Genomic DNA, 26,587 nt, shown 5'->3' on the forward strand with positions numbered 1-26,587 from the left:
TAAACCGTTTCAACTCGTGAACCCGCGAATCGGTTCACGAGCTGATTCGGACGAATTCGGCCCGGAACCGGACCGGCCCGCCTAATCAAACGGGCCGGTTACGAATCATGTTATTATAACCCGGCCCGATAAAAATTCGGCCCGGCCCGCCCCGGACCGCCCGTTCGGCCACCACCAAGTACGAATACAATTATGCAAACAATAAGTTCGTGACCAAAGTGAATCCTAGCACCGCCACCACAGTCTCTTGTAAATTACTCCCTCCGTCCCTCCCATTTCTTATCAAATAGGTTGGGCACGGAGGTTAAGAAATATGCATAAAGTAGTGGAAAAGAGAAAGAAAAGTGGGTGAAGTGGTGGGACCCATTGATTTTTAATGTATAAAAAGAAGATAGTGGAGTAAAAGTAGTGTGAAAAGGAAAGAAAAGTAGAGAAGTGGTGGGACCCATTGACTATTTTTGGTAAGTTTTGAAATGTAAAGAATTAGATGGGACACCCCAAAAAGGAAAGTGTAAAGAAATGGAAGGGGCGGAGGGAGTACTCAACAGGACCAAGGTTACAAATTAAAACTAGAAAAGATGGAAGGAAGCTCGATTTAAAAAAAAAATCAAAATTTTCTTCAAATTATCAAATATAATCTTATAAGATTTTTTTTTTCCTTTTAGATAAGAGATCAAGATTTCTCTCTTTTTAATTTCAAAAAGACTAGAAAAGCACCTGGCATGCTTTAATTTAAAATGAGCCCCATGCTAATATCTAGACGCAAATGTAAAATAAAACTTTGGAATTAATATGTTCAGCGCAGAATTTCAATTTAGTTGATAGTACTTAAGTGATGGTTTTTTTTGGTGAAGCCTAATTTTGAGATCCTACACGCATTTAACACAAATTAGCAAAGTAGGAAAAGTAAAAAAGAAAAGAAAATTGCCTTGTCATCGAATACCATGCAGTTGCAGACTGCTCTACCAATTCTTTCTACTTTAGTTTTACCTATGCTTATCTTTCCTCCTTTAGCTATGTATCCTCCATAACCCAAAAATGCACTCAACTTCTTTGCTAAGCTATTAGTCGCTATTGCTAATTTCACAATTGACAGCTTCGCAAATATGTAAAACACCAAAAGTAAATACTCCCAACTGCAACATACTACGTACATATTCAACATGTGCTGGTAATATATATAGTTCTGACTTGGTAGATGTAGTTCTGCAAATTGCTGATTAAAAGAAGTTTTAATATATGCAGCCGGCTCACAGCAATCCCGTAGGCATCATTAAAAATAATAATAAAAAATAAAAAATAACAGGCAAAATCTTTACATCTCCGGGACACTGTACCTTAGCTCTTGCATGTTTCTTATTTAAAACAATGATTTAAATAATCTACTCAAAACTAAAAACAAAATTGATGATTGTAAATCTGAATTTTAATATTGCTATTTGCACAACTAAAATACAAAGAAAACTTTTGAAGTAAAATCAAAATTGGTAAAGTGTACATGTGATCACCATCAAGATCTCTTCACAACAGCTGTTGCAAAGTGAGAATGGTGACTATATTCAAAGTACACCTTAAGTGATGGATCAAGAGTCCCTAAACGGCAAACCAGATTTAAAGCAATGGCATTGTGTTCAGCAACTTGCTCAATGCGACGAAGTTCCGCCAATCTGTCTGGATTACCAGAAAAACTACTCTTCAACTCCTTCGCAATCTTTTGAGCATCTTTGAAGTAATTATACATATGTAGGGTCTGCACATGTAAGAAAGAATATTTCAATATGAAAGGAACGCGACATAACCAATTTATTCTCCGGCTAAGTTACATACTGAGAAGCGTGCATGGTTAGTTGATTCACTGAACGAAAGGTATGACATTTGATCAGGGATGCAAGCTTTCTGCAGGAGCTCAAAGTGCTGGAAGAATCTCTGAAACGCAATGGAAATATGAAAAATTCAACACAGTTACAGTTATAATGAACTCCTAACTTTTGCAAATGCGTGAAATGATTAAAATACATAAAATATGTTTGCTGCCAGACTAAGAGCATAGTACTCTCATTTATATATGAGGCTTTTTCACTTGCAAGTGTGAGAGAGACCTTTTTTTCATATCAAGAACAATTAAACCTGACTTGCATATAAACCAGTTTTCAGTAGATTGTGATCTGTTCTAACTCGATGAGATCATAGAGTCAGATAACAATTAAACAGCTTGTAACTACAAAATCAGACTATAACTATTTTTTTTTTCATAATAGTAGCTGCTATCAAAGTTCTTAGTTAAACTCATGCCTCCTCAAGGAATCTGTTTGATTATAATACAGCTTTTATAGACTCCTAATTTATTCATGATAGCAGCTGTAATCAACATGCTATATAGCTTACATGTTCCAATAAATCAATAAAGATAATGGAAATGTAGCAATACATCGCAAAGAAAACATTTCTACTCTCTAAGCGCTTGAAAGCTGCTTACCATATAGATCACACCTAGGAAATCTTAAAATAGAAATATACATATAATATATAGGTATACTATGTACAAGAAATATAAAGTGTATTCAAATGTTCACATAAGACATTGCCAAAAGTCCTACTTTATAACTTGTAGAAACTACAAGGTTGTTTCTTACTTCTGTAGGAATTAACTACACAACTGTACTGCACACAAAACTTAAGTTCGTAATATATTAGTAATTTGAAAAGTGAGTGGATATTAGGCAATGTTCTAAAAAGTGCAAATCGGTTCTAAGCGGAGAGAGGACCTTCTAGCGCTTAAGCGGACGCTTAATCAGAATTTTAAGCAGGTCATTAAACGGATTAGTTAAATATATTTAAATATTTATAATATTATCATTTTTAAAATTTAAAATTTGTAGTATTTATAATTTAAACTTATAATAGTCTTAATAAAATATTTTTTTCTTAAATCTTTTCATATAATTATATTCATATTATTAAAAAAATTAAAATTAAAAATTAGCAAGTCAACATCTTTTTGACCGCTTATTCCGCTTAACGACCGCTTAATAGCCCGCTTAATTTTCAAAAACATTTAATCACCCGTTTTAGTACATAATCAAAGCTCTTTAGGCACCGATTCCGCTTAGCCGGACGCTTAATGCGCTTTTTAGAACACTTAAATTAGGTTGCTTACAGATCCAGTGTAATGCCGATAATATAATTCTTATATGTACAATATCAGCTGTTGCTCAGTATTAAAAGGACCAAGAACTTCATAGTCTTGTCGTAAATAGTATTTTTGTAATTAAAAAAAATGAGTAAATAATAGGTTGCTAACAATCCAGCGTAACAAAATACTTTAAACATAATTCTTATACATGCAATATTACCTCTTGCTCGGTGTTAAAAGGACCAAGAACTTTAATAGCCTTCTCGTGGTTCCTCAAAGCCGCGAGCATCTGGAGAAGCTGACTCTAATTAGTTCATATTATATTATAATTAATAAGATACATATAGAAAAATATTATCTTGAAATACACAACAGGAATACAACTTTTCAGTGCCACGGGGAGAAGTGACAAAGGTCATATGATCCGGAACCAACGAACACAGAGAACAGATTTGTTTTAAGTAGAATGCAAATATGACCATATAAATTCAACAACTCATGTTACCATTGTCAGCCCTTCAGCAAGATATATTTGGCACTGAAGCAACAAGACTACTGGTGGAAACTGATAAACCTTTGCTGCATCTTTCAAATGGTCTTTTTTCTTCTTCCCCTTTCGTTTGGCTGATGAAACAGTTACGTTACACATTTATAACAGAGGTTCATATGCAAGAGGCCATAAATACTAACAAAATTTTTTAGAAGTCTAAAAAATATTCAAAAAAGATTATCATGTCAATGCTTTGGTTTATTAAGAACGATAACATACTGGCAACCAAATCTTATAACACACTAATATCACGTTTATTTTAAGTCCCAATCACACCTTTGCTATGTTTAACTACATCAATATGAAAATTGTGTGTGTGTGTGTGTGTGTGTGTGTGTGTGTGTGTGTATTGGTTCTCTCCTGAGCGCGACCCTATATATATATATAGCTGCAGAAACGAAAACACCATATAGTGACAGGGAGTAAAGGAAAAACAAAAACAATATCCACTAACATTTTAACAGTTGCAAAAAGTTTGTTACAATGTATACAATATTTAATGCAGAAAGGAAGGAAAGAAAAGGAATCAGGGATTATTTTCTAATCACATCATCTTCAAAAACAATTATATTAATTTCTGTTTAAATTTACTATTTCCAAGGAGCAGGTTTTTCTCTCCAACCATCTTCCACGGGAGCAATTTCATAATAAGCCAACTTGCTTGACATCTCAATCATCAAGATCTTCATAGTTTAGGAAATTCTTGTTGGGCTGCTACCACACCCAAACTATACTAATATAATATAGTTCGCTCAGGGCCAAAAGCCCGCACAGAATTGTTGTTGGGCTACTCTTGAAGGGACTCATATTCATGGAGTTAACTGGTGGCTTCTTAACCAACTATTTGCCCCGTACACAACTGATGTGGAGTTGTCAGAAGAGAGATGGAGTTGCTTCATAGACGATTACTATTTAAGCTTATTTACCAATAAAGGTCAACTTAGATGAATTTAATATGTATCCTGATAAACAAACATCACAGATCCAGACATATAAAACACATAAGTAATAAACTCCACTATTAAATTTAGAGCAAAATGTAAGTAGTTTATAAAAGAAAATTCACCATTATCATTATTCGACGTCAATTTGAGATGTGTTTTCTCCGCAAGCTTAATTGAGACAACATATATATACCAATAAACCATGCAGTAATCGTTCGGAGAATATAGCTCCAATTCAAATCCCAACAAGAGAAAGCGTAATGCTATCCAGTATGTTTGCTCTTCTACCCAAACGAGGATATGCTTTGATATTTTAACACTGACATTCTGCATGCAAAAGATTTATTAAATTAATAAAAATAAGTAAAACATGCGTAAAAATCACTAGAACTGCTCGAAGTTCAAAACAACTATAGTCAAATTAAAGAAAAACAATTAAAATGTTTTTTCACATATAAAGCTCCATAAAGCCTAGGAGACTAATAAACTTAGAACTTAGAACTAATAAACTACATAGACTATAGTTATAATTGAGAACATTATTGTTTGAAATATGTTTATTATATGAGCTATTATCATAATATATAATCAAAAATCTTCCTAACATTATTTTCAAATTAGCAGCCCCTGGTGATTAGATTCCATCGAAATTCAATTACATGAGATTAGATATGTTCTGAAAACAAATTTGACAATGTCTATTCTAATGTTGCAATCATGGCGTTTAAAGTGATACATATGTAATAACAAAGAACATATATAAAAAGGTTTCCAGAAAAATATCAAGGAACATAAATTGATGCGTAGGACCACATACTCACCTCATCGTTTGAAGTGCTTGGTAATTCTCCAAAATCCTTTCTAAAAGCCAGCTCTAACTATCATACCAGTAAGAGTCAAATGCATAAATCAGTTTTCAGGTATGTTCTTCATTATGAGAAAGATTTGATTGCGTGGCAGATGTAACAGAAAGATTCACATTGCAACAAAAAATGAAATATTGGAAGAGCCTTATTGCTGCTTTTTGACAGTAGATATTCACAATTCTACTTAAAAGTTAAACTGAAGCTGCAACTACTACTAAAAGCTCACTGCAGAAAGTGGCATTCTTCTATCCAGCTAATTGGGCCAATGCATTATGCAGTGTGATTTTCTAGTCTGGCTCTTCAAATTAAAGGTTTCGACCCACTCAATTCTTAAATATATACTTAATTAGTTGAGATTGAGAAGACAAAAATACTTCTGAGTAAGCCAAAGAACACAACTAAAGACCTGTAATTGTGGCGAATTTGGACATGCCCTTTAATTGATTTACTCTTGAAAGTGAAATTTACTCATTATCATATTATTCTAGGGGGTAACATTATTTCCTGTGCAATATCATCTAATCTAGACGAAGTGGTTTATCAAACCTGAAGATACATAATTCGCCAATCTTGTATTATTTTCCCAAGCTTCCGCCTTTGCCAAGCAGCATTGGTACAGAGAATTTTTAGCGAAGTTAGCACTAGCTGCATCAAAATGATTAGAATGGTAAACACAAGACAAATCGCTCCAGTACTTCAACAGATTTACGGCGTAACTAATGCAAACAGAAAATGTCCGTCAAATAACTTTTTTTTAGGCTATAGACTTTAACAAAATGGGACTCAGTCAACCAGACTATAAGATATTGAAAGACAATCCACGCTTATCTTACTATTATAGAAAAAAAGCCCAAAACAATAATTAACCTGCCCAAGTTGGGAAATAAATTCATTCTTTTGGATATCATGATTCTTTGCCACTTCCGGTAATGCAGCACTTTTACAGATCACAGCAAATACAGGTTCACGCCCATAGAGTTTCCCATCTTGAACTAGTAGAAGCTGTTGAGGAGCAGATGCAGAATTGAAAGGTAAATTGTAAAAGAAAGGATAGAAGAGCCAGCAACCAATAACAAGTAACTGACAGTCTGACATAGCAGAACAAGTTAGAAAAAACATTTTGACCTGCTATTGCATACAGTACTAATTTGTCATTTGCACTATCCTTTGCATGTAGATAACAAATTTCACTACATGAAAAGAAATAGTGCCGGTCAAGTTCGGAAAAATTCTAGATCATTGTATATTTAATCTAATCTAGCTAAACTTTCAGGTAATTATCTTTATAGAGATTAAATCAGGATAATAATGATAAAAGTTAATTTGAGTCCACAAAGTTGTTTTCACTGTAAATAGTACTGTCAACAATTTATTATTTTCATTCACAAACACAGTTTAATAACTAAATTCTGAAAACTAAATGTGAGACTCTAGTAATGTAGTTTCCTTGATTTTGGGACGACAACTCGTCCCTCGCAAACAAAGATCAGAGAATGCCTCAAGATCAAAAGTACATACTTCTATGTGGCATCCTGCTAACCTATAGGATCATTGAAGGCAACATTGACCACTACTTTTCTTGAATACTAGCAAACAGTCAACACTTATGTTTCAACTTCTATTGCAACACGATGTTAATCTACACAAGAAGCTTTGCCGGTCGGCTTGTTAAAAAGTAAAATTTCATTCATGAAGCGGAGAACATGTATAAACGTTTGAGTTCCATTGCAATGGTTTTACTTTAATAATATAAGTTCATAATTCTAAGAATCGGTTAAAACTTTGACCAATTCATAGATACAAACAACTCAGAGAGAATGTACTAGCATCATCCAAAAGAAGAAGCAAGAACACAGTCTTCAACGATGTGAGAAGTAGAACTAACCTGTAGATGAGCTCTAGCAACCAAATCAGGTTGCAACTTTTGAAACTCAGTCACAAAATTAAGTACACCCTCAAATAATGGATCCAATGGAAAAGAACATATGATATCCAGATCATGAAGCAGCTTTTGAAAATACTCAATAGCCTGTATATTCAAAAAAGGTATATTACTTCTGCAAAGAGATATGTGTGTGCGCGCGGGCATTTATTTAGTAAACTCGAACCTTCTTCCAGCTAAGAATCTTGATTGCCCGAGGTGGTGTAGGAGCACATAATCTACTATTCAAAGTGGGATCAAAACCAATTGGTTGCCGACCAGATGCAGTAGTTTTATTATCAATTTCACCTTCGCACGACCCGCAAGCGCAGTTGGACCTAATGAATACTGCTGATTTAAGTATGCATTCTAGCTCTGATAAGCACGAGGCTATATGTTTCCTAGCTAACTCGAAACCTCTGCCCTGAGGCCGCCTCATGCATGTTATGACATGATGAAAGTGCTGAATAAAAAATAAATACTAGTAAAAGTTAAAAAAATATATATTAAAATTATTCCACCACCATCAAACTAAGTAACCACAGCCAAAGAACACACAAGAACAACGAACTTAATGCAACTTCTACATACAACCAGATTAGTGCTCAAAGACGTTTGTCCATAGATATATGATCAGCCAGATAAAACATGCTGGAAATCATTGTGGGCAGGTTGTAATCATTGTGCAATTCATGATATGATCTTTAATATCTTTCACTAAGTTAGTTTTTTGTTCATATTGTCAAACGTTTTGGCTGTTCAAGGACAAGTGCATTAAGACTAAAATCAGGAATCAGGTCTGCACAAGGAGCATATAAGAAAAACACAGGGCAAGACCTTACGAAAACGCAAGCGGCAGACTACAGCTGTGCAGTATCCTTCTTCTAGATCAGGATTAATTTGTAGAGGCTCTATATCTGCATAAATATCCAACCCTGTGAGGCAAATTTAAAAAACACAAAAAACAAATGTACAATAACATAATAACAAGAAAATACGAATAGATCATGCATCAAACAGTCACTCCATTTGATCTTCATGACAAAATAACCTTTCAAAGAGATTAAAACGGCATGAATATAGTTTTCTTAACTTCCAGCTTCTTCATTTAGTTATTGACATTGACCATATAAGGGGAAACCGGCATTTACTAACTAACTGTAATTGCATGACAGTGGACTAAAACGTAATAAAGTGGTAGTTGATACAGATTAGGCACCAACTATCACTATTGCAAATTATGAGATAGCTACATTAAAACAGCTTTTTAGGATTACAAAGGACATATGGTGCTTTTGAACACTTTCTTAAAGGACTTCGTTTAGACTAAAGGTTTGGGACTTTTTTAAATTACTATCTAACAGATTTCTGATTCACCTAGTCAATTATTACAGTTTAGGGCCGGCAGTACATGAACTTTTAGAAATCAAATAAAATAAGCATTTGACCACTTACAAAATGGTTTGGATACGAAAAATAGGGAAGAGCTTTCTGGATTCAGTTTATTTAAGATCAGAACGTTTAGGAAAGACTTGAAAAGTAAGGCTTAGAAACAGATTCAAAAGTCAGAATGTCAAAACGACGTCAAACCAACGAAAATGGGTGAATGAATGACTAAATTTGATTAATGCACTTCGGCTATGGTTTTATAACAAGGCATAGGTTGAGCGGTTAGCATGGCTGCATGACTGCCAAACTAGAGGCCTCAAATCACGGGTGCATTTTTCAATTTTCCGTATTTAATTAAACCTGCCAAGGCATCAAGTGAGTTATGTTCAAAAGCATCAACACTCGCAATCTATTCTGCAACATTTAATAAAACCACCAACCTACAGCACCTGCGACTCTAATCATAATATGCTGAGGTTTGACATCAACACTATACTATTAAAGCCAAAACATTTAAAGTTACGGTCGGTCTGTATTTTGGCCGACTTGCGGGTCTCTTTATTTTATAACATGTTTTAAGGGGGTTATCATAACTAAAACATATTCAAATATCTTCATTAAAACATATCTCTCAGGCTTATTTATTTATAAGTCTTTTTACGCGCTTAAAGACTCCTCTTAATTATTTATAAACCTATTTAACTAATAGAAGCATAGTATTATATATGTATCTTTGAAATAAAATTAAATTTAAGAATATAAGAATAAATATTATAAGTCATCCGTGCATCGCACGGGCTATTAAATAGTACCTTCTAATACTCTCTTTTTAGATAACGGTGCTTTGCAAGCACGCAATTGGCGAGAAATTGTTTCATCTACAGCATGTAGCATAGAAACGCACTTTTCATCTCCATCCCCTTTTAGAGGTAACCCGTACGCCATAGTAAATATATCTTCCTCCTGAATCAGGAATGAACTTTATGTCAGCAAATCACCAGTATCACACATTTACTGCCAGTCAACAAAGAATATGAAAATGTAATTATTCCAATCATTGATTATAGATATATCATGAGGCCTATCACGACTAGACAATCAAGTATACACAGACAATGAGACAAGGTAGAAACATAAAGTTCATATTATGCTTGTTAAGTTTTCTCCTCACAAACCTACAACTCCAAGTACTAATGGTATTATTATGATGTAACAAATTTAGACTTTCCCTCTTTGAAACTCGATTCAAGCTAGTTTTTTTTTTTGACAATTTAGCCTTATATGTCTCACAAATTAGTATATGTTCTAATACTTGTCGGGATGAGCGAGAGTCGAACCCAGGTGTTCCGGGACAACAGAGATTCAAGCTAGATATTAACATAAGAGATAAGAGTATGCAGTGCTGCACTTTGGTGGCCATACTGTACACCCATTTCGAAAAAGTTGGATATCTTTACGCTCTAATATGCCAAACTAGAACAAATATAATAACATGTAACTCGGGGTATAATTAGTTACCCTGTATAAAATAACTAAAGATCATATTCGAGAACAATATTTTATGATTTGATGTTGAGTAGAATTTGAAGAAAACACATTAGAGTGTTGGATCTAAAATATAAACAATACATTAAATTAGACATCTTATTGTTGTCAATAAATACATTTAAAATTATTGTATACAAATATTATATGATAATATAAATGATATAGAAAACTTGTGTGTGGCCCTTGTGACAATATGAATGTTGTACATACGACTAAATGTATGATTTATAAATTTAATTGGTTGAAGAGAGAAAAACAACTACATGGTTACTACTTGTATAAAATATGGCTATTCAATGAACAAATACGATTAAGAAACATGGCCTCCCAAGTTTGTAATAGGTAGTCTCGACTCTTCTACCACTTCTTTTTTGCTCATTAATCTTGTACCATTGTGATAGACATAACATATATAGACACACACATACATGCATAACGTTGACAAATAAACCATTAGCGCTTTATAATAATTATTAGACTTATTTTAAGTATATAGATGATGAGTAAAAAGAAGACAGAAGTTATCTGCGTTAAGAGAAAAAAGAAACTAGCTAGTAGACTCCATTGGACACCCATTAACTAGTTGTATGTAAGTTGGCATGACATATTATACGCGTCATGCTTTCAGCGTATCAACAACCTGACTAGTCAAGTTAAACATGATACACATCCACGGCAAGCCTCTTGATTTTAATGGATTCGATAGAGTTTAATAACTTCAATCAATAAACTCGTTTTATTAGTACAATAGTACTAACACTATACTTTAACCATCAAAGTGCTGGCCACACTTAAAAGGACAGGGATCGAGAATATAAAAGCAAGGCAGAACGATGCTAGGATTTAAATTTAATTAACCTTTTACAGAAAATGAGCAGAATCTCATCCCTCAATGTGATCTATTAATAACAAATTTTACATTTGTCAAATCTTATGTTATAATGTTTTCTATGAGGAATGGAATAAATGAACTTAAAATTAATATGTTTTTCTGAGTAGTATGTTTATTGACAACTAGAAGAGCATGAGAGCTACCTTCTACAACATATTCGATTTGACTATCATAATACTCCCTCCGTCCCTTTTTAGTTGTCACATTTGGTTTTGTGTCGGTCAAATTAACTAAAGTTTGACTGAAATTTATTAATATTTTATCAATTGACAAAATAAAAAAAATATGTCACCGGAAATAACTTTTAATCTACTTTAAGATGTAATTTTCAGTTTTTTAAAATAATGAGTGAGTGATTTATAATCTTTGGTCAAAACTTAGTTAATTTGACCAACAAAAATAGAAATGTGACAACTAAAAAGGGACGGAGGGAGTATAGTCTATAGTTATTTGTTTATAGTGAAGTGCCTACTTGGTCCTCCAAGACCACAAGATATGATAACTCAAAGATTGATATTGACATCTCAAATAAAAGAGTTATTCTGGTCACTAATGTAAAAAAGATAGATTGAATTGCACCTGACATACTTATAATTCTTGCAAATGACCTGCTTTCATAATCTTCTAAGATAAATACTAACGGAAGTAGCAGAGCAAGACTAGTCGGGTCAATGATACTAGGAAAAACTGAGATTCAACATGCACGTGTATGCAAATGTCATATGTCAATGCATGTAGCTATTTAGTATTAAATTAGTGTACATCACATAGATCATCTAGCTATTGTAATCAAAAGTGCTCTGATACTATCACACATCACATGTTACTAAGTTCAATATTGTCATATATTTACAAGGTAAGATGCATAAAAAAGGCAAACATCTAACACAGACATGTTTGTCCCCATAAACAGCAAAAAGACAAAAGAATAGTTGAAACACATTACTTCATGTGTGCGTGCCTCCGATACAGCTGAAACAACAGCATTGCAGGTCGCACGAGTCACTCTGCAATAAGAATAGAGTAACGCATGTGATGACGTTCTTTCAAGCCTCAGGAGGTAGATGCAGGAGAAAACAGTTTGTGCCAGAGAATGACCCTTGTGCCAAGTTGCCTGCATATATATACTAGATTAGGTTTTGTGTTTTGCATATCGAGGTAATAGTCAATGACACAACACATAGCACCAAGAGCATATATAACACAAACAGTACCTCACAAGCTAGAAGATGATCCATGATGTCAATAACACACTGAACATCATCAGTTTTATCCGAACTCACTGGTATTGGAGCAGCACCATTCTCAATGGCTTCATCAACCGAATAATATTTACAAACTATACCAGAATCCATCTTCGGGTCCATTATCTAATAAGGGTACATCAAACATCAGGTCAAAATAGAGTGAGATTAAGCAAACTAAATTCTGGCATTAAATTTTCATGGATTCGTGACATCAACAAATAACCTATAATATATTCAGTGGTATTATACACTGCTATTCAACAAGTTCTATCTTTCTTTTGTCAATTAAATTAATCTTACCTACTTCTTTTTTGGTGGAGGGGGTGTTAAAAAAAATAAAAAATTGACACTGACCCCTAAGTGGGTACAAAATCTGATAGAAAGAAAAAAAAGAATATCAAACAAAATGATAGATTGATATTCCCTATCCGTACAGTGAAGATTATCTTGCAAAAAAGTCTTGCCAGCATTAAATGTCAATTAAAAATGTGGCATTTGAAACTGCCACTAATCTGAACAGAAAGAAATGCATGCTGAGACCATATAAAGTATTGATATACCTATTGTGTGCCTGAATCCATGCATCTAATCATTCCATTACTAGGTATTAACTCTCCTGACACTGTACAAGAGGTAAGAGCGAACTTATAATATGTAATATACCTTCTGAACGAAAGTGGTACCTATAGAATGGATATATAGCTGGTCAATGTCACTAAGGTGGAGTCGGTCTGAATATTAGCATAGTAGTGCAGTTCCAAACATACTTACTAGCCTAGGAGGCTAATTTCACATCAATTGCAATACGACGAGTAGGTATAGGTTCAGCTTTCTATTCCTAGTAGCTTGGTCTTAAAATTACCAAAACAATTTCAAGTTTTTTCTACTTCTACAGTTCCATAATAAGATACAGACAATATGCATAATCAGTCAATACTACTTCTACTAAACAAACAAAATGTCCACTTATCCCTCAAAACAGGAACTGCTTTCAGTTAAGACTGCAATCTTACCTCCAATGCAGACATTGCAGAAAAAAGATTAAAATTCTCTCCGTGAATGAGCTCCCCATCCCAAAGATCTGTATGAACAGAAATTAGATGGAATATAAAGAATGTTAATGCAAATCTTTTAAAACAAAGTGTTATACTTGCTTATATTTTATTCCTAATTAAGGGCAAAATTAGTGTTCTTAACACTATAGAACACCGGTAATTTCTACAAAGGTTTTCAAAATAGAAATTCAAGACAGATACGTTATGCACTCAAAAAACACAGTGCGTTGTAAACTCAACATTTTTGGGGTTAAAATCGCTTTCGATTTGATATAAAAATGGAAATCAACTTCCTGAAAGCAAGTAATCACTCGTTGCATAATAGATACAACAATTTCGTATCATCTAAGAAACTGTCAACAACATAATCGTCAATCAGCTACGCACTTACTAGAGTTTTATCATGAAATAAAAAAAATAAAACTATATAACAACTCAATTAGAACATCGCAGATGAACATTTATCCACAACTAACGGAATATATCATAAATTAGGATATAATAAGAGACCTGTACAAGCGGAATGAAGAAGAGAAGAGACGTCGGTCCAAACAGTTTGGTCGCCGGAAGGAATAAGTGATTGAGGAGCTTTCGATCCGCCGTCGTTTTGCATCGTTCCCGTGGCTCCGGCGTGAATTGAGTGTGTATAGTCAACTCTACGCTATCATTAAAATCAGGCTCCGTTAGTGAGCTTGGAACTTTGTAGAAACGAGGGTTTTAGGGCTTGTGAACAAGGGACGGCTATTGGGAGACCTAAGGCTAGTGAGGTGACTGCTGCGGTTTGCGCTGAAACCAGAACATGAATCACAAAATTGCGGTTTTTTAAAATTAATATGCGTTTTGGTCTGCGATATGTGCGATTCCGATTTTAAACTACTTATGTTTGTACAAAATTATATATATGTTTATGTTATAATAAATATGATTTATAATTATATTCAAATATATAGAAGAAATAAACATAACTTAATATTATTGTGATTCGGTTTGGTTTGTGATCTTAAAATTTTCGGAAATCAAAGTATTAGTGTAATTTTTATTTTGTTTTATATAGCACGGTTTTATACGATTTTTGTGATTTTTGGTTCGATTTTCATTTTTAGTTTGGTTTATACTTATTACTATCTAAAATATATATTAGGCAGGGCTCGAGGGTGTGAAAAAATCAAAATAGAAATTGACAAAAGCCGATAGAAAAGAACGAATACATAACATCGAATCGGGAAAAATGATTCGTTAGATTACTTGCTTTACAAGATAAAAGTTGAACTAAAAAACTTGAATTAATATATATATTCGGGTTTTACGTACAAATTATTAAAAAAAATTGTAAGACAATCACTACAATTGAGAAATAGGAAGATTTGTGAGACGGATTATGAATCTCGAGATGGATATATACGAGGCCCGGTAAGATTAAAGTGGATCCTCATGGGACCGAGATGGCCAAATTTCGAGTTATAAGCCTTCTGGCTTGTCTAGAATCTTTTCGAGATTTGTCCGGCGTCTTGGTGAGACTTTAGTAGCGATGGATTGAGTGTGGTGTGTGTAGACAGTGTGATGTCATAGAGGAGATGGACTATATCTCTGTATTTTCTCCGAAAATTTAAAAAATAATATGTAGAACCACGTTCTTTTTACACTTCAAAATACGTATAAAAAGTCAAAACGGTCATTATTAGGAGCCAATATTTGCTTGCACTTATTTGTAAAATTTAATGAAGTTGTAACATCAACCATTTCCACATCCTACACTGCTTCGATAATCCAGGAATACAAGTGCTGCAGCATAATGTGCCAATGCAGCTATGATCACCAAAATATGAAATATCTGATGACTCTGTCCAGCCAGATCAAACCACCCAGGCCTCCACCTCTCCGGAACCCGAGTGACATAAACCACAGTCCCAATTACATATGAAAATCCCATAGCCATTTCATATGCTAATGTCTCATTTCTAAATGGCTCATTCCAAAACACAACCACAGCATGAACTGCAGGGACCAAGCCAAATCCCCCCATTGCCCCGAAGAGCAAGGCTCTAAATGGACGGTATTTGTTCGTTGACATAGCTGGAGAGAGCACTGTCACAACAGTGAAAATGCCAATGATTGTGATGGTGCTAAGGTATATGAGCTGGTAGTGTGGAGAGCATTGGAAGATGTAGTAGATTGGAGGGAAGAAAGAGGTGATGATCATGACGACGATTCCTATGTAGTCAATCCGGAGCAATAGGGTGTTTAAAGGGCGGGAGTGGCAGCAGAAGAGGTGGCAGATGCTGCTGGACAGGAGGCAGAACATGGAGCCTGATAGGAATACCAGAAATGGCCATAGTTTGTATGTGTCCTGTAACAAATTTGTAGTTAATTTCAGAAATTTGAGAGAAGTTATTGGACTGCAATTCAAAAGTTAGAGCATTTATGATGTTATCTTTAGTCCAAAATGTCGCACAAGGTGTAAATCTGAATTATGAGATAGACATTTACATCTGATCTTGATGAAGGAGACCTGCAACATAAAGTTAAAACTTATAGTAAATAGTAATACTCAGCAGACATAGATCTATGTATCATCTGTAATTTAACAACTGGTATGGGCCAGTTCAAGTGCTAATACCAATTTGCAAAATGAAGCTCATGATATAGTGTAGATTTAGGACATCTGATTCAAACAACCAATTAAAAATACCTCGAAAATATGTGGATCAAATCGAACACCGAAGACAGATTCATCAACTTTGTAAATGTCAATCCCAGAAACAGAACAAATCCAATCAAATGCCTGCACATGAAACACAATGTTTCATTTCTATTTTCTTGACACACCAACAAGAGTATAATTTATACCGTACAAGATTTTCACTATTAATAGTGGAATTCTATCAATTACAAAGTAGATCAACCTGCTAGTATGACTAAAATCAATCTATTGCCAGAACCTGAGATGCTGGATATAATATAATATCAAATTAAGACATCCCCCTAAGACTTCAAGGTTTCGAAAGAATTGACTGTTTAACATGGCATTAAACTGAGACGAGTCAAAGATGAAATTCGTGAGAGAATTATTTCTGCTTACGTCCAGATGTTAAGTGTCTCGTTATGCCACCGGAAAATGCTGAACAGAGCTTGTTTAAGAGGCCAATTAGCTCTATAATAATTCAGTATATACTCATTGTCCTTCATGTAATCCGGCAGCTCATGAAACCTCACGAGTTTGTATGGTTTCGAATCAGCATCGTTTCGGCTCTCAATCTTCATCTTCTTGATCTTCCTGTTCATGTTTGCAGTGATCAATTGCAGTCTTTGATCATCCAGCTGATCATGATCTGAAGAAGTTGTTTTCTTATGCCACGAAATCGCGTCGCTAGAACTCATAACTAGAAGCACTGTGTTAATTTGAGGATCAAGTTGATGTAAACATAACTTGAAATGATAAATAGGCAGAGGATAGTGATATGTGTAATATATTGTTTATGCGGTTCTGAAACCAACCATACCAATAATTTAGCTTTATATCTTTTTATTACACGGATAAGACAATGCAAGTATAGCAAAAAGTTTATCTTCTGGTTGCCAACTGCCAAGAATGAAAAATTTGACAATTTAGCTGTCCTAGGGTTAGAAAACTGTTATTTTTCTTGGTTCAGTGATGCAACATTTCTCCATAGAATAACTAAACTGATACCAAACTGATACAATCGTTAGGTTCTTGACAAAAAAATTGAAAAAATGTTCATTGTTAGGTTATCCATGTAGTGAAAAAAGTATACTGATTGTGCCCTGAATGCTGAAAAGTAGGTTTTAGTGGTTGTGAAAATGTATTTAAAGTGAAACTCAATGCTAAGGTACCAGTATCTTTCCAATTACCGGTTTTGAGGGTGCATAGGGGAAGTGATTACCTGCAATAGTAAAAGCTATTACTGAGTTTAGAATTCAATCTAAGCTATGACTGTCATATTACGGTAAAACCATGGGAATAGATTACAACGAACACAGTACATATCCAACGTTATTAAGTTACAAATATCCTCCTACCAGGAGGGCGTAATCAAATCAAGTAAGGGGTAGGTTAGGATTCCTCATAAGTCATAACTTCCAACCAAAAATTTTTATTCACTTCCAAAGGGGCTAGTCTGGCTAAGGGGTTTAAAACACGTATTTTGTACGAAAGACGGTATAACTATTACACCCTCTTGAGGTTCAACATAAGGCGAATAACCGCATCTTAAGAAACAAAAAAGCTGATTCAAATGTATTGCAAACCAGGATCAACATTTGCATACAAATTCGGTGGGGATTATTTAGAATTCATATATACAGAGGTGCAAATGGCATTTCTAGCCTTTGAAAACCCCCAGTTCCTCCAGTATATTTCGCATGTCAGTACTGCTGCAAGCTTCATTTGCCTGGACAATGTTTGGGCTATCCACCGGTACTACATCTGCTAGGGGGTAGCTCCTGTTGGCATGCAGTTGATTACTACTACCGCAGCTAACTCCCTTTAAAATCACAGACTTGTTTATACCGCCAATCAATCCCTCAATATCAGTATCGCCACTTTCTCCAACAAAGACGGCCATATTGGACAAGTCCATACCCCATCGAAGATATAAATACCTGAAAATTTTCATCAATTATATTAATGACAGCTTTCGTAACTGATAAACAACAGTTGCTACTACAAGGGCATTCCTGTAACAAAGTTTAGTTGGCACATAATTATCTTTTTCTTTTATGCTAATTGAATACAATACTATTTTAAACCTTCTTTTATGCTAATTGAATACAATAATGTTTTAAACCTTCACATTCAATACGTGTGGGGATGCTATTTGTACATGGAAAGGACTTTATGTAATGATTGGAAGACTCAACACTACTATATTTATGTACCAAAATGTATAAAAATGGTATTATGCTACAGAAGTGAAAAGATGCAGGAGAGGTGGTAAAAACATTAAATTATGAAAAGAAAAAGATAATTATGCCAAAAGACAGCTCTAAGAACAAACCTGAGGGCCTGAGAACGAGATCCCAGAACTGGAATCACATTTATTTTCCTCCCATTTTGACAATAAATAACATGACAACGGAGAGCATGGATTCTCATTAACTTCCGAATTTCCTTTACAGGAGGAACCTGCAAACACATGTAACAACACAAAGATAAACATCGACAAGATATGAGAAGTTGCAGAAATCCATTAGATTTACAGATAAAAAGAGAGTTCTGTGAAGGTTTAATCAGTAACAATATTAAATAAAAATTTCCATCTCTTGTATTCCCAAAATAAATATGTTGGCATACCAGTTCAGGCTTCCTGACTTTAAAAGCATAACAATAGTCTGTTGAAATCTTCCCATCTTCTGTAACCACTTGTTTTTCAGGGTCTTCCTTATCAACAATAGAAGCAGCCCAGCGAGCCAAAGTCTTTCTCAACCCTTCTCCACCCCAACGGTACTCGATGTGTGAATGATAATACAAATCAACAACAAATGGATTCTCTTCTGATTGAGGAGATGAATAATAGAGATCTGCACCACTATTGCAGATGTAAGCATCAAAATCAGTTGGGCTAACACCCTCAGAGACCAGAAAAGAGTGCACTTCTGACATTGTAAAGGATGTAGCCAATATGAATCCTATAGAACCTTCAGTCCTCTCCTTTTCCACAGCTGCAAATATCATTCTAACACTCTCAAAAAGATCTGCAATAGCATCAGAATCTACAGCAATCACAAAGATATACTTCCTCCTCCTCAAAGCAGGGAACTTTCCAGACCCTGTATTCTGATCCCCTTTCTCTGTGGAACCTGACTTTTGTAACCCCTTCATGCCACCCTTTGACCATGTCAAAACAGCACTTTCCAGTTTACTCTTTTGATCTTCTGGGTCGAGAGAATGTTCATCATTTCCTCTGCCATCATTCCTCTCACCGTCCAGAGAAAACTTTAAGTTCAAAGATATATCCTGTATATCTCTCAGAGAATCACTTGGTGACTCCGATTCTGAATTTTCATCATCGTCATCATCAGTTTTAAGCCATCGTGGCTGTCTTGGTTTGCAGGCTGCTATTTTAGAAAGATACGTTTTGCAATGCGCTGGCCATGAAAAGAGGTGGATATTTTTCAGTCCATTTTGTCGGCATTTTGCCCAAAGGTGTTTCTCTGATACCAGTTTTAGAAGAGCATCTGCAATAGATTGCTCATCATGGGGATCAACAAGAAGTCCATTATCAAGTACCTGCAACAATTATTGTTAGCTTTCTTATTTTAAATGTTCAAACAATTAGTAAGCCACAGCAATTAATCACTCAGGGAACTGAGCATATACCCGGTGAATATCAACTGGGCCTCCGTTTTTAGTGGCCACCATGGGCAAACCATGAGCTGCCGCCTGTGCGGGGGAAAAAAGTTACTACAATTTATATTGAAACTAAAAGCAATAGATTGTAGGAAAGACGTATCACCTCAATAAGAGTAAGCCCAAACGGCTCGATGAATGCAGGATTTATAAAAACACCCTATACAAAAGAGAGGGCAAAATTTAGGCATCCAACAGAATGTGTCAAAAAGAGGCATGAAAAAAGAAAACTATTCTAAACCTCCAACAACAAAGGTTCAAAATTACAGCACTTTAAAGTTCAAAATTTCGTCAGAAAAAAGTAACAGACATGATTTTTTCTCCTTGTCTATTTACAGGACCCAAAGCAATGTTTTCAAAGAATTAATAAAATAGATCTGGCCCCTTATATTGCAAGTGATATTCTAGAAGCAATAGAGCACTAATTTTATTTAACAAAACCTGAAAAGTGTATTCAATCCCCCTCCCCATTTATATTCTACATCCCTGTGCATGCTATTCAGTGGTGACAATGCATAGTACTAGTATGTAGTACTTTTTCTTTACCTTTGTTCTTGCTGCTAAACGATATATGTCTGGGACATCAGCCTGCTTGTGGTGCTTAGGATATGCTACTTGACCATAGAGATCATACTTATCAACCAGCTTGAGTATTGATAGAAGCACAGAAGCACTTGTGCTCGACATCTCATCAACATTATCTCGGTTGCCCATTATCAGCGTCTTCACAGTGAAGGAAATTATTGTTCCGTTAATAAAATTAGATTCTTATGAAGAAATAAGATCTTTTCTAGGTGCAATAGGTCACTCAGACTTACCAGATTAGCAAGCTCTCGCAATGGACGACATTCTCCGAATGCTTTGACCAACGTTGTTAGATTCTTCTTAGGATCTGGTCTAGCAAGGGCTAGTATCATCGGCTTTCTTGGATTAGTGAAGAAGCGCATTATCTGGAAAATTTTAAAAAGTATCAGATACAGCAGAGCACAAAACTGACCAACTAGAAAATGCTATTACAAATTGCTTATTGGTCTAGAAGCCTTAAGCCACAGGTTGGGCTGTAGACAGGGAGTGTACATGTAAACTTTTCACCATATTATCAGAATATTCATGTTCGCATAGTTCGGACAAATTTTGATACAACAGAAAAAGGAGAAGTGGACAAAATAATTGAGATCAACTAAATGAGACGACATAACAATACTACCTCAGCCCATATAGGTGGATCTGGGGAGGCTTGGTGATCTTCCCCTTCTTCAGTTTCGCCATCAATATCACCATCATGAGGAACAATATGATGGAATTCCATCCCTGGAGGAATCACCTGCATCCATATTGAAGACCTTACTAAACTTTACAGGTAATGGCGAAACAAGGGATAAACAGAAACCATCTAGTAAATCATAACCAATTCATCAAAGGAAAATGAGTTATTTCCAGACTGCAAGCAAACTACTCTCAGGAACCCCTTTCTTGTACGGGCTTTAAAATATGTTGGGGCTATCCGATAGCCTACTAACATGTATCTATATATGCTTTTTTTTTCTTCCCAGTTTTCATCTACGTTTTTACATTTGTTCTCCTTTTATATGTTCTCTTCTGCTTTTCAGTGTACTTCAAAACTAGTAAGCTTCTTTGTACTGAAAAAAGGCATGTCATAAAATTTAAGCAGAAAATTACTCAACTTCTTCTACATATAATTCCTTTTTTAGTTATATACATACGTGTGTCTCTGTGTGTGTGTACTTGTTATAAATATTTTTAGTTTGATGCTTAATTAATTAAAGTTTATATACATCATTATAACAAACAAGTTTAACCTCTAATAAAGTTATTTATAGACAGTCATTAAATTATGATAAAATTCATAATTACAATTAGTATATTTATTATATTTGAATAGAGGAATATAAGATCCATTAAAAGTTCTGAGAAAAATAATATAGAGGAGGTTGCCTAAGTTAAACATAAACCACACCGCAAGAGAAGAATCATAAAGATGACAAAATAGTTAACTATACTAACTCTATCGCAGGGTAACAGATGGTTTATAACTTCATATATAGTCACAGGCACGTAAACTTTTGTTTATCATTATCATGAGGCAGCTGAGGCTTCATATAGATGTTAAAAAAAAACGTCACGGTACTTACAGCCATACGAGGCATAAACCTGCCATAACAGCTCACATTCCGCCTGATTCTTGCTCGAAGTTTACGCTCCAATACCGGATCAAAACCATCATACAAGCGCCATTGCTCTTCAATCTCCTGCCTAGTACTAGTTATAACTATTTCAGAGGCATCAAGGGCTAACTCCTCTGCCTCAATCCTCCGCATGATTTTATATGTTGAATTAATCTCATCTCTTGATAATCGGCCTTGTCTGAGAAGCTGTTCCATTTTATCTCGACCGAGGGAATGGCCAGTAAAAAGCATGGGAACATTTAAAGCGCCAGATAGTAGAGCGGCAGAGTCACCTGCATCTGCATAGTGCCCATGGATGGCAACTGGCCAGACTGGATTACCACCTCCAATTTGTTCGCCAAGAACTCTAGACATCTGTAATATGTGGTTAAGCGCACCATCAACAAATTCATGCACATGGGGCCACAGAAGTTCTTTTGCAATGTATTTATCTTTTGGACCAAATGGAATTCGGACAATGTAAGCACCACTACTCTCTCCCATTTCGCCCATAAAATCTTCAGAGTCTCTCGGAGGAAGCATCTCTGTGGGTTCGGCATAACTATAATCTAAATCTGGTGATGATACTTGCCTAGTCAACAGATCGACCCGATAAACACCCGGCATTGAGCCTAAAGCTCTGGCAAGTTCAACAACATACTTAACCTAGGAGACGAGATACAGATCAGCCATTATCCTCCACAAGAATATAAATATAGTCAAATAAATATTTACTGATTCTCGTGTCTTAAAACTTGAATCATTGTAAATTATTGCTATGTATTCATCAATCTTTTAAGCTCTTGATACAAAAAATTACCTGTCCACCAGTATCAGAATCACGGCCAAGTTCCATATTTTCACCTCGTATTAGCCCGTGCAAGCTACAAAAATAGAATAAATTATTAGTTGGAGCGTAAAAGCGCATGTCAAGTACTATGTGGCGTTCAGGTTAGTATCCAAACTATATTAAATAATGGACATTTCACATTCTAAAAATGATATTCGACGGGCAAAAAATATACAGAACACTGGGAGTACCACCGTTATTTGTACTGCTGGTAACTGATGGATACGGCTTATATTTTATTAGTTTGAGGAATAGAAAAACCTCTTAGTCTTAGTAGTACGTCAAAAAGTTCACCCTGTACCTTATTAACACGATGTACATCTTCTTCCCTCTTTGCTGATTAGCAAATGCTTCCATTGTATCAACAGAACTGATTCTAGGCAATCGACCTCTATTGCTCTCACCATGTGCAGAAATATCACCCACGGCATCACCTTTCTCCCCTTCTGACAAGTCTTCAGACATATCAGCAACTGCTTCTCTGCGACCTTTTTCACGTTCCATATGACGTTTAGAAAGCCTCTGAGCTTCCTTCTCCTCAAGCTACACATAAACAAAGCTAAATTATTGATTAATTTAAACTTCCAGAACGTGGTTGCTAATTAGAAACAAATCAGCAAGTACTAATAAAAAACAGATATACAAGGACGAATGACATATTTAATAGGTCAAATCTTTTTCCATTAGCACCACAATTAGTGTATTGCACTTTTTGGTATTTATAATCATCAAAACGCAAAACACATAAAAGTACAACCACAACCAGTTATTAAACATCAAACGTAAACTTCTGACATTGAATCACGATACACAGCCACCGTATATTATTGCGCGCTAAAATAATTGGACTCATTGTTTATTTTTCAGTCAATGTTCAATCTAAATGCAGATAGGTAAACAAAAAGCGGACATGTTTAAGCAGAATTACCAAACCACTTCATCTAATTCAGTATCAACTTGTTATATATTTATTTGTCTATAAACCGTAATCTACAGTAAGGAAACATAGTTGTGAGCCTTGTGACTGTAAAATTTACAATATCAGGGTAATCAGCCATAAAACCCCGACATGTATAATAATAATTACAGCAACAGTACTGTTTCATATATAGATATAGGAAAATCACGAAAAATCACCAATCTCTTCTGGCGAGCCAAATTCCAAATCCTCCAGCACATATTTTCCAATCTAGTGTTCCTCTCCTGAGGACTCCTTGTTGCTTGTGCCTATACATCAACACAGATATTCATCACCAATTCCAATAATCTAACATCCCTAATAAACTGTCTCAAAACCATGTATATTAATCTGTAGAGGATGGAAATATACTGTTAAGACGATTAAAAATAATTTATCAAAATTCTTATGTACACTTCTTCCTTAAATGAAAACCGATAAAACCGCCGATTTGATATATTACTATCCGAATACAAATCAGCACTTAAATCACAAAAATAACTAGTGATTTACATCCAATTCATCAGTTCTCGTTTTAAGTTTGATAGGGGAGAGGGAGAGGGAGAGGGAGAGAGGGAGAGAGAGGGGGAGAGAGAGAGAGAGAGAGAGAGTACACGAATCCAGGAGCGATGAAGATCAGTTTCATCAAAACCAATGACATTATCAACGAAGTAACGAGTAGGACTAAACCTTCCTCTCTCCCTCAACAACAGAGATGATTTCGCATCCTCCAATCCTGGTCCTGAATCTAATATCGCTTCCAAGTAACTGTTTATCCAATCATTTCCCGCCATCTCCACCACCACCACCGACGACGACAATAACTGATTATATTATATATCTGTATCTATCGAGAGAGAAAGAGAGAGTGTGTGTGTGTTGTCTGGAGAGATGATTGTGGAGAGAACACTGCGCACCAGAAAATTTAGGGGAGCAAATAATAAGCGAGAGAGAGAGAGAGTGCAGCACAGATATAGGACTATTTTTTCTTTGATATTAATTTTAAAATTAATTTTTCTTTTGCTGCTTGCATTATAGAGGCAGTAATATTTGGTTATTTATTTATTACATATTACATATAATCATATAATTTTGCTGAATTTTCGAATAGTGAAAATGTGTGGTGGGCGATTTTCTTAGAGACTCCACGCGCCCAACAGTTTTGTTGGTTCGCACTCTCTCTTTAACGGCAATACGTGTCCTCTGACGAGATGATACGCCACTTTTAGGTGAATTGAAAAGGAGGACGAAAATTTCTCTAAAGCTGCGAGTGGGGATCAACACCACATGATTTAAGGTTTTTTATTTTATTTTCAAAGGCACTATGTAAGCTGTGATGATTAATACAGTGAAAGAATATAAGAGAGATTATTCGGGAATTATGCCACTATGTCTATTTCACAGGATTGCCCCTGTTGAGGTTTTCTGGGTGAGGTCAGAACGGTCAAATCACCATGTACTTCCCAGGTCCCTTAATAAAAGCAGGGTTTGTCATGTGTGTGCCATCAGCACTAAATTTTATATGTTTGAAAAATTTTGATTGGTATGTTTTTTGCATTTGCAGGGGTCCATCATTATTAAGATACAAAAGCCAATCAAAATCTTTTAAACTTATAAAATTCCGTGTTTAGCATGTGCACATGGGCACACACTATAAGAACCGATAAAAGTATGATGATTTTTCACATGTAATTTGAGACGTAAAACAAATGTTTCTCTATATATTATTTTCTCAAAACCGTTCTTTCTGAATAAAAGTTTAACATTTATATTTTTTTCAGAAAAAAAAAATTTGAAAATTAATACGTAGAGGTATACTTTTTTTACACCTCAAATAACGTGTAAAAAGTCAAAGCGACTCTTATGATGGGATAGAGGGAATATTCTTTTTGGTACTAAAAGATACTCCCTCCGTCCCTCCCATTTCTTATCAAATGGGTTGAGCACGGAGGTTAAGAAATATGTATAAAGTAGTGGAAAAGAGAAAGAAAAGTGGGTAAAGTGGTGGGACCTATTGATTTTTAATGTATAAAAAGAAGGTAGTGGAGTAAAAGTAGTGTGAAAAGGAAAAAAAAAGTGGAGAAGTGGTGGGACCCATTAACTATTTTGGGTAAGTTTTGAAATGTAAAAAATTGGATGGGACGCCCCAAAAAGGAAAGTGCAAAGAAATAGGAGGGACGGAGAGAGTAATTAAGATTTACAACAGAGAAAAAGCTTTTTAGATTTTGACATTATAATACTCGGTGAATTTCTCATCTTTTTACAATTTTTACATTGCTCGAATCGCATTTTAAGACACATATTGACTACAATTTCATGACTTATTTTAAATTTTTTATAAATTTAAATATTAAACTTTTGTTTAGATAATAAATTTCTTAAAATTGCTTTATTATATTATATTTTATGAAAATATTAAGATGCGCGTGGAGCTCCATCCCCCAATATAAATGACTGAGAGGGGGAAGGGAATAACATTTTCAATTACATGTAGCTAAGAAATTGTTTGATATAATAACTATTTATTCCATGAATAATCTGTAAGATACTGTATATAAGATCTTAATAGTCGATTTTGTTGAGCACAACACGTTTTAAATCTATAAATTCTAAACGATCATCAACTAATGAAATTCAATGACTATGTAATTGAAAATAATGGCATGACGGAAGAATTTGTC

General features: G+C 34.9%; 3 protein-coding genes across 3 annotated transcripts; all 3 read right to left on the bottom strand.

Moving 5' to 3' along the window:
- Positions 1 to 1,250: 1,250 nt before the first annotated feature.
- Positions 1,251 to 14,397, bottom strand: LOC108214944 (uncharacterized). Its single transcript, XM_017387209.2, has 16 exons — positions 14,056 to 14,397; positions 13,504 to 13,571; positions 12,458 to 12,613; positions 12,190 to 12,357; positions 9,616 to 9,766; positions 8,252 to 8,331; positions 7,602 to 7,877; positions 7,379 to 7,522; positions 6,361 to 6,495; positions 6,040 to 6,138; positions 5,449 to 5,505; positions 4,750 to 4,954; positions 3,639 to 3,757; positions 3,354 to 3,422; positions 1,828 to 1,926; positions 1,251 to 1,750 (listed from the first exon to the last, which is right to left on the bottom strand). The coding sequence occupies exons 1-16, from the start codon at positions 14,156 to 14,158 to the stop codon at positions 1,511 to 1,513; spliced, it is 2,169 nt and encodes a 722-aa protein (XP_017242698.1). The 5' UTR covers positions 14,159 to 14,397; the 3' UTR covers positions 1,251 to 1,510.
- Positions 14,398 to 15,220: 823 nt separating this feature from the next.
- LOC108211585 (heptahelical transmembrane protein 1-like) lies at positions 15,221 to 17,075 on the bottom strand. The gene is made up of 4 exons (XM_017383223.2): positions 16,625 to 17,075; positions 16,235 to 16,327; positions 16,033 to 16,054; positions 15,221 to 15,892 (listed from the first exon to the last, which is right to left on the bottom strand). The coding sequence occupies exons 1-4, from the start codon at positions 16,921 to 16,923 to the stop codon at positions 15,278 to 15,280; spliced, it is 1,029 nt and encodes a 342-aa protein (XP_017238712.1). The 5' UTR covers positions 16,924 to 17,075; the 3' UTR covers positions 15,221 to 15,277.
- Positions 17,076 to 17,637: 562 nt separating this feature from the next.
- Positions 17,638 to 24,916, bottom strand: LOC108214238 (probable sucrose-phosphate synthase 1). Its single transcript, XM_017386117.2, has 13 exons — positions 24,521 to 24,916; positions 24,086 to 24,175; positions 23,250 to 23,491; positions 22,919 to 22,982; positions 22,066 to 22,764; positions 21,120 to 21,236; positions 20,731 to 20,862; positions 20,459 to 20,635; positions 20,019 to 20,072; positions 19,883 to 19,945; positions 18,857 to 19,792; positions 18,561 to 18,688; positions 17,638 to 18,165 (listed from the first exon to the last, which is right to left on the bottom strand). The coding sequence occupies exons 1-13, from the start codon at positions 24,698 to 24,700 to the stop codon at positions 17,886 to 17,888; spliced, it is 3,162 nt and encodes a 1,053-aa protein (XP_017241606.1). The 5' UTR covers positions 24,701 to 24,916; the 3' UTR covers positions 17,638 to 17,885.
- Positions 24,917 to 26,587: the final 1,671 nt, after the last annotated feature.

The sequence above is a fragment of the Daucus carota genome, chromosome 3 (assembly GCF_001625215.2).
Source record: "Daucus carota subsp. sativus chromosome 3, DH1 v3.0, whole genome shotgun sequence".
NCBI lineage: Eukaryota > Viridiplantae > Streptophyta > Magnoliopsida > Apiales > Apiaceae > Daucus > Daucus carota.

What these genes read in the sequence shown, in the direction of transcription:
- LOC108214238 (XM_017386117.2), bottom strand. Translation starts at nt 24,700, where the DNA reads ATGGCGGGAAATGATTGGATAAACAGTTACTTGGAAGCGATATTAGAT. An exon ending in GGTTTATGCCTCGTATGGCT is followed by an intron (nt 21,237 to 22,065) that starts GTAAGTACCGTG and finishes ATATGGATGCAG; the next exon opens with GTGATTCCTCCAGGGATGGA. An exon ending in TCTCGTTCTCAGGCCCTCAG is followed by an intron (nt 18,166 to 18,560) that starts GTTTGTTCTTAG and finishes GAAAATTTTCAG; the next exon opens with GTATTTATATCTTCGATGGG.
- LOC108211585 (XM_017383223.2), bottom strand. Translation starts at nt 16,923, where the DNA reads ATGAGTTCTAGCGACGCGATTTCGTGGCATAAGAAAACAACTTCTTCA. An exon ending in TTGATCCACATATTTTCGAG is followed by an intron (nt 16,055 to 16,234) that starts GTATTTTTAATT and finishes TTTATGTTGCAG; the next exon opens with GTCTCCTTCATCAAGATCAG. An exon ending in CTCCTTCATCAAGATCAGAT is followed by an intron (nt 15,893 to 16,032) that starts GTAAATGTCTAT and finishes AATTTGTTACAG; the next exon opens with GACACATACAAACTATGGCC.
- LOC108214944 (XM_017387209.2), bottom strand. Translation starts at nt 14,158, where the DNA reads ATGCAAAACGACGGCGGATCGAAAGCTCCTCAATCACTTATTCCTTCC. An exon ending in TTATTTCCCAACTTGGGCAG is followed by an intron (nt 6,139 to 6,360) that starts GTTAATTATTGT and finishes ATTTTGATGCAG; the next exon opens with CTAGTGCTAACTTCGCTAAA. An exon ending in TTGCTGAAGGGCTGACAATG is followed by an intron (nt 3,423 to 3,638) that starts GTAACATGAGTT and finishes CAGCTTCTCCAG; the next exon opens with ATGCTCGCGGCTTTGAGGAA.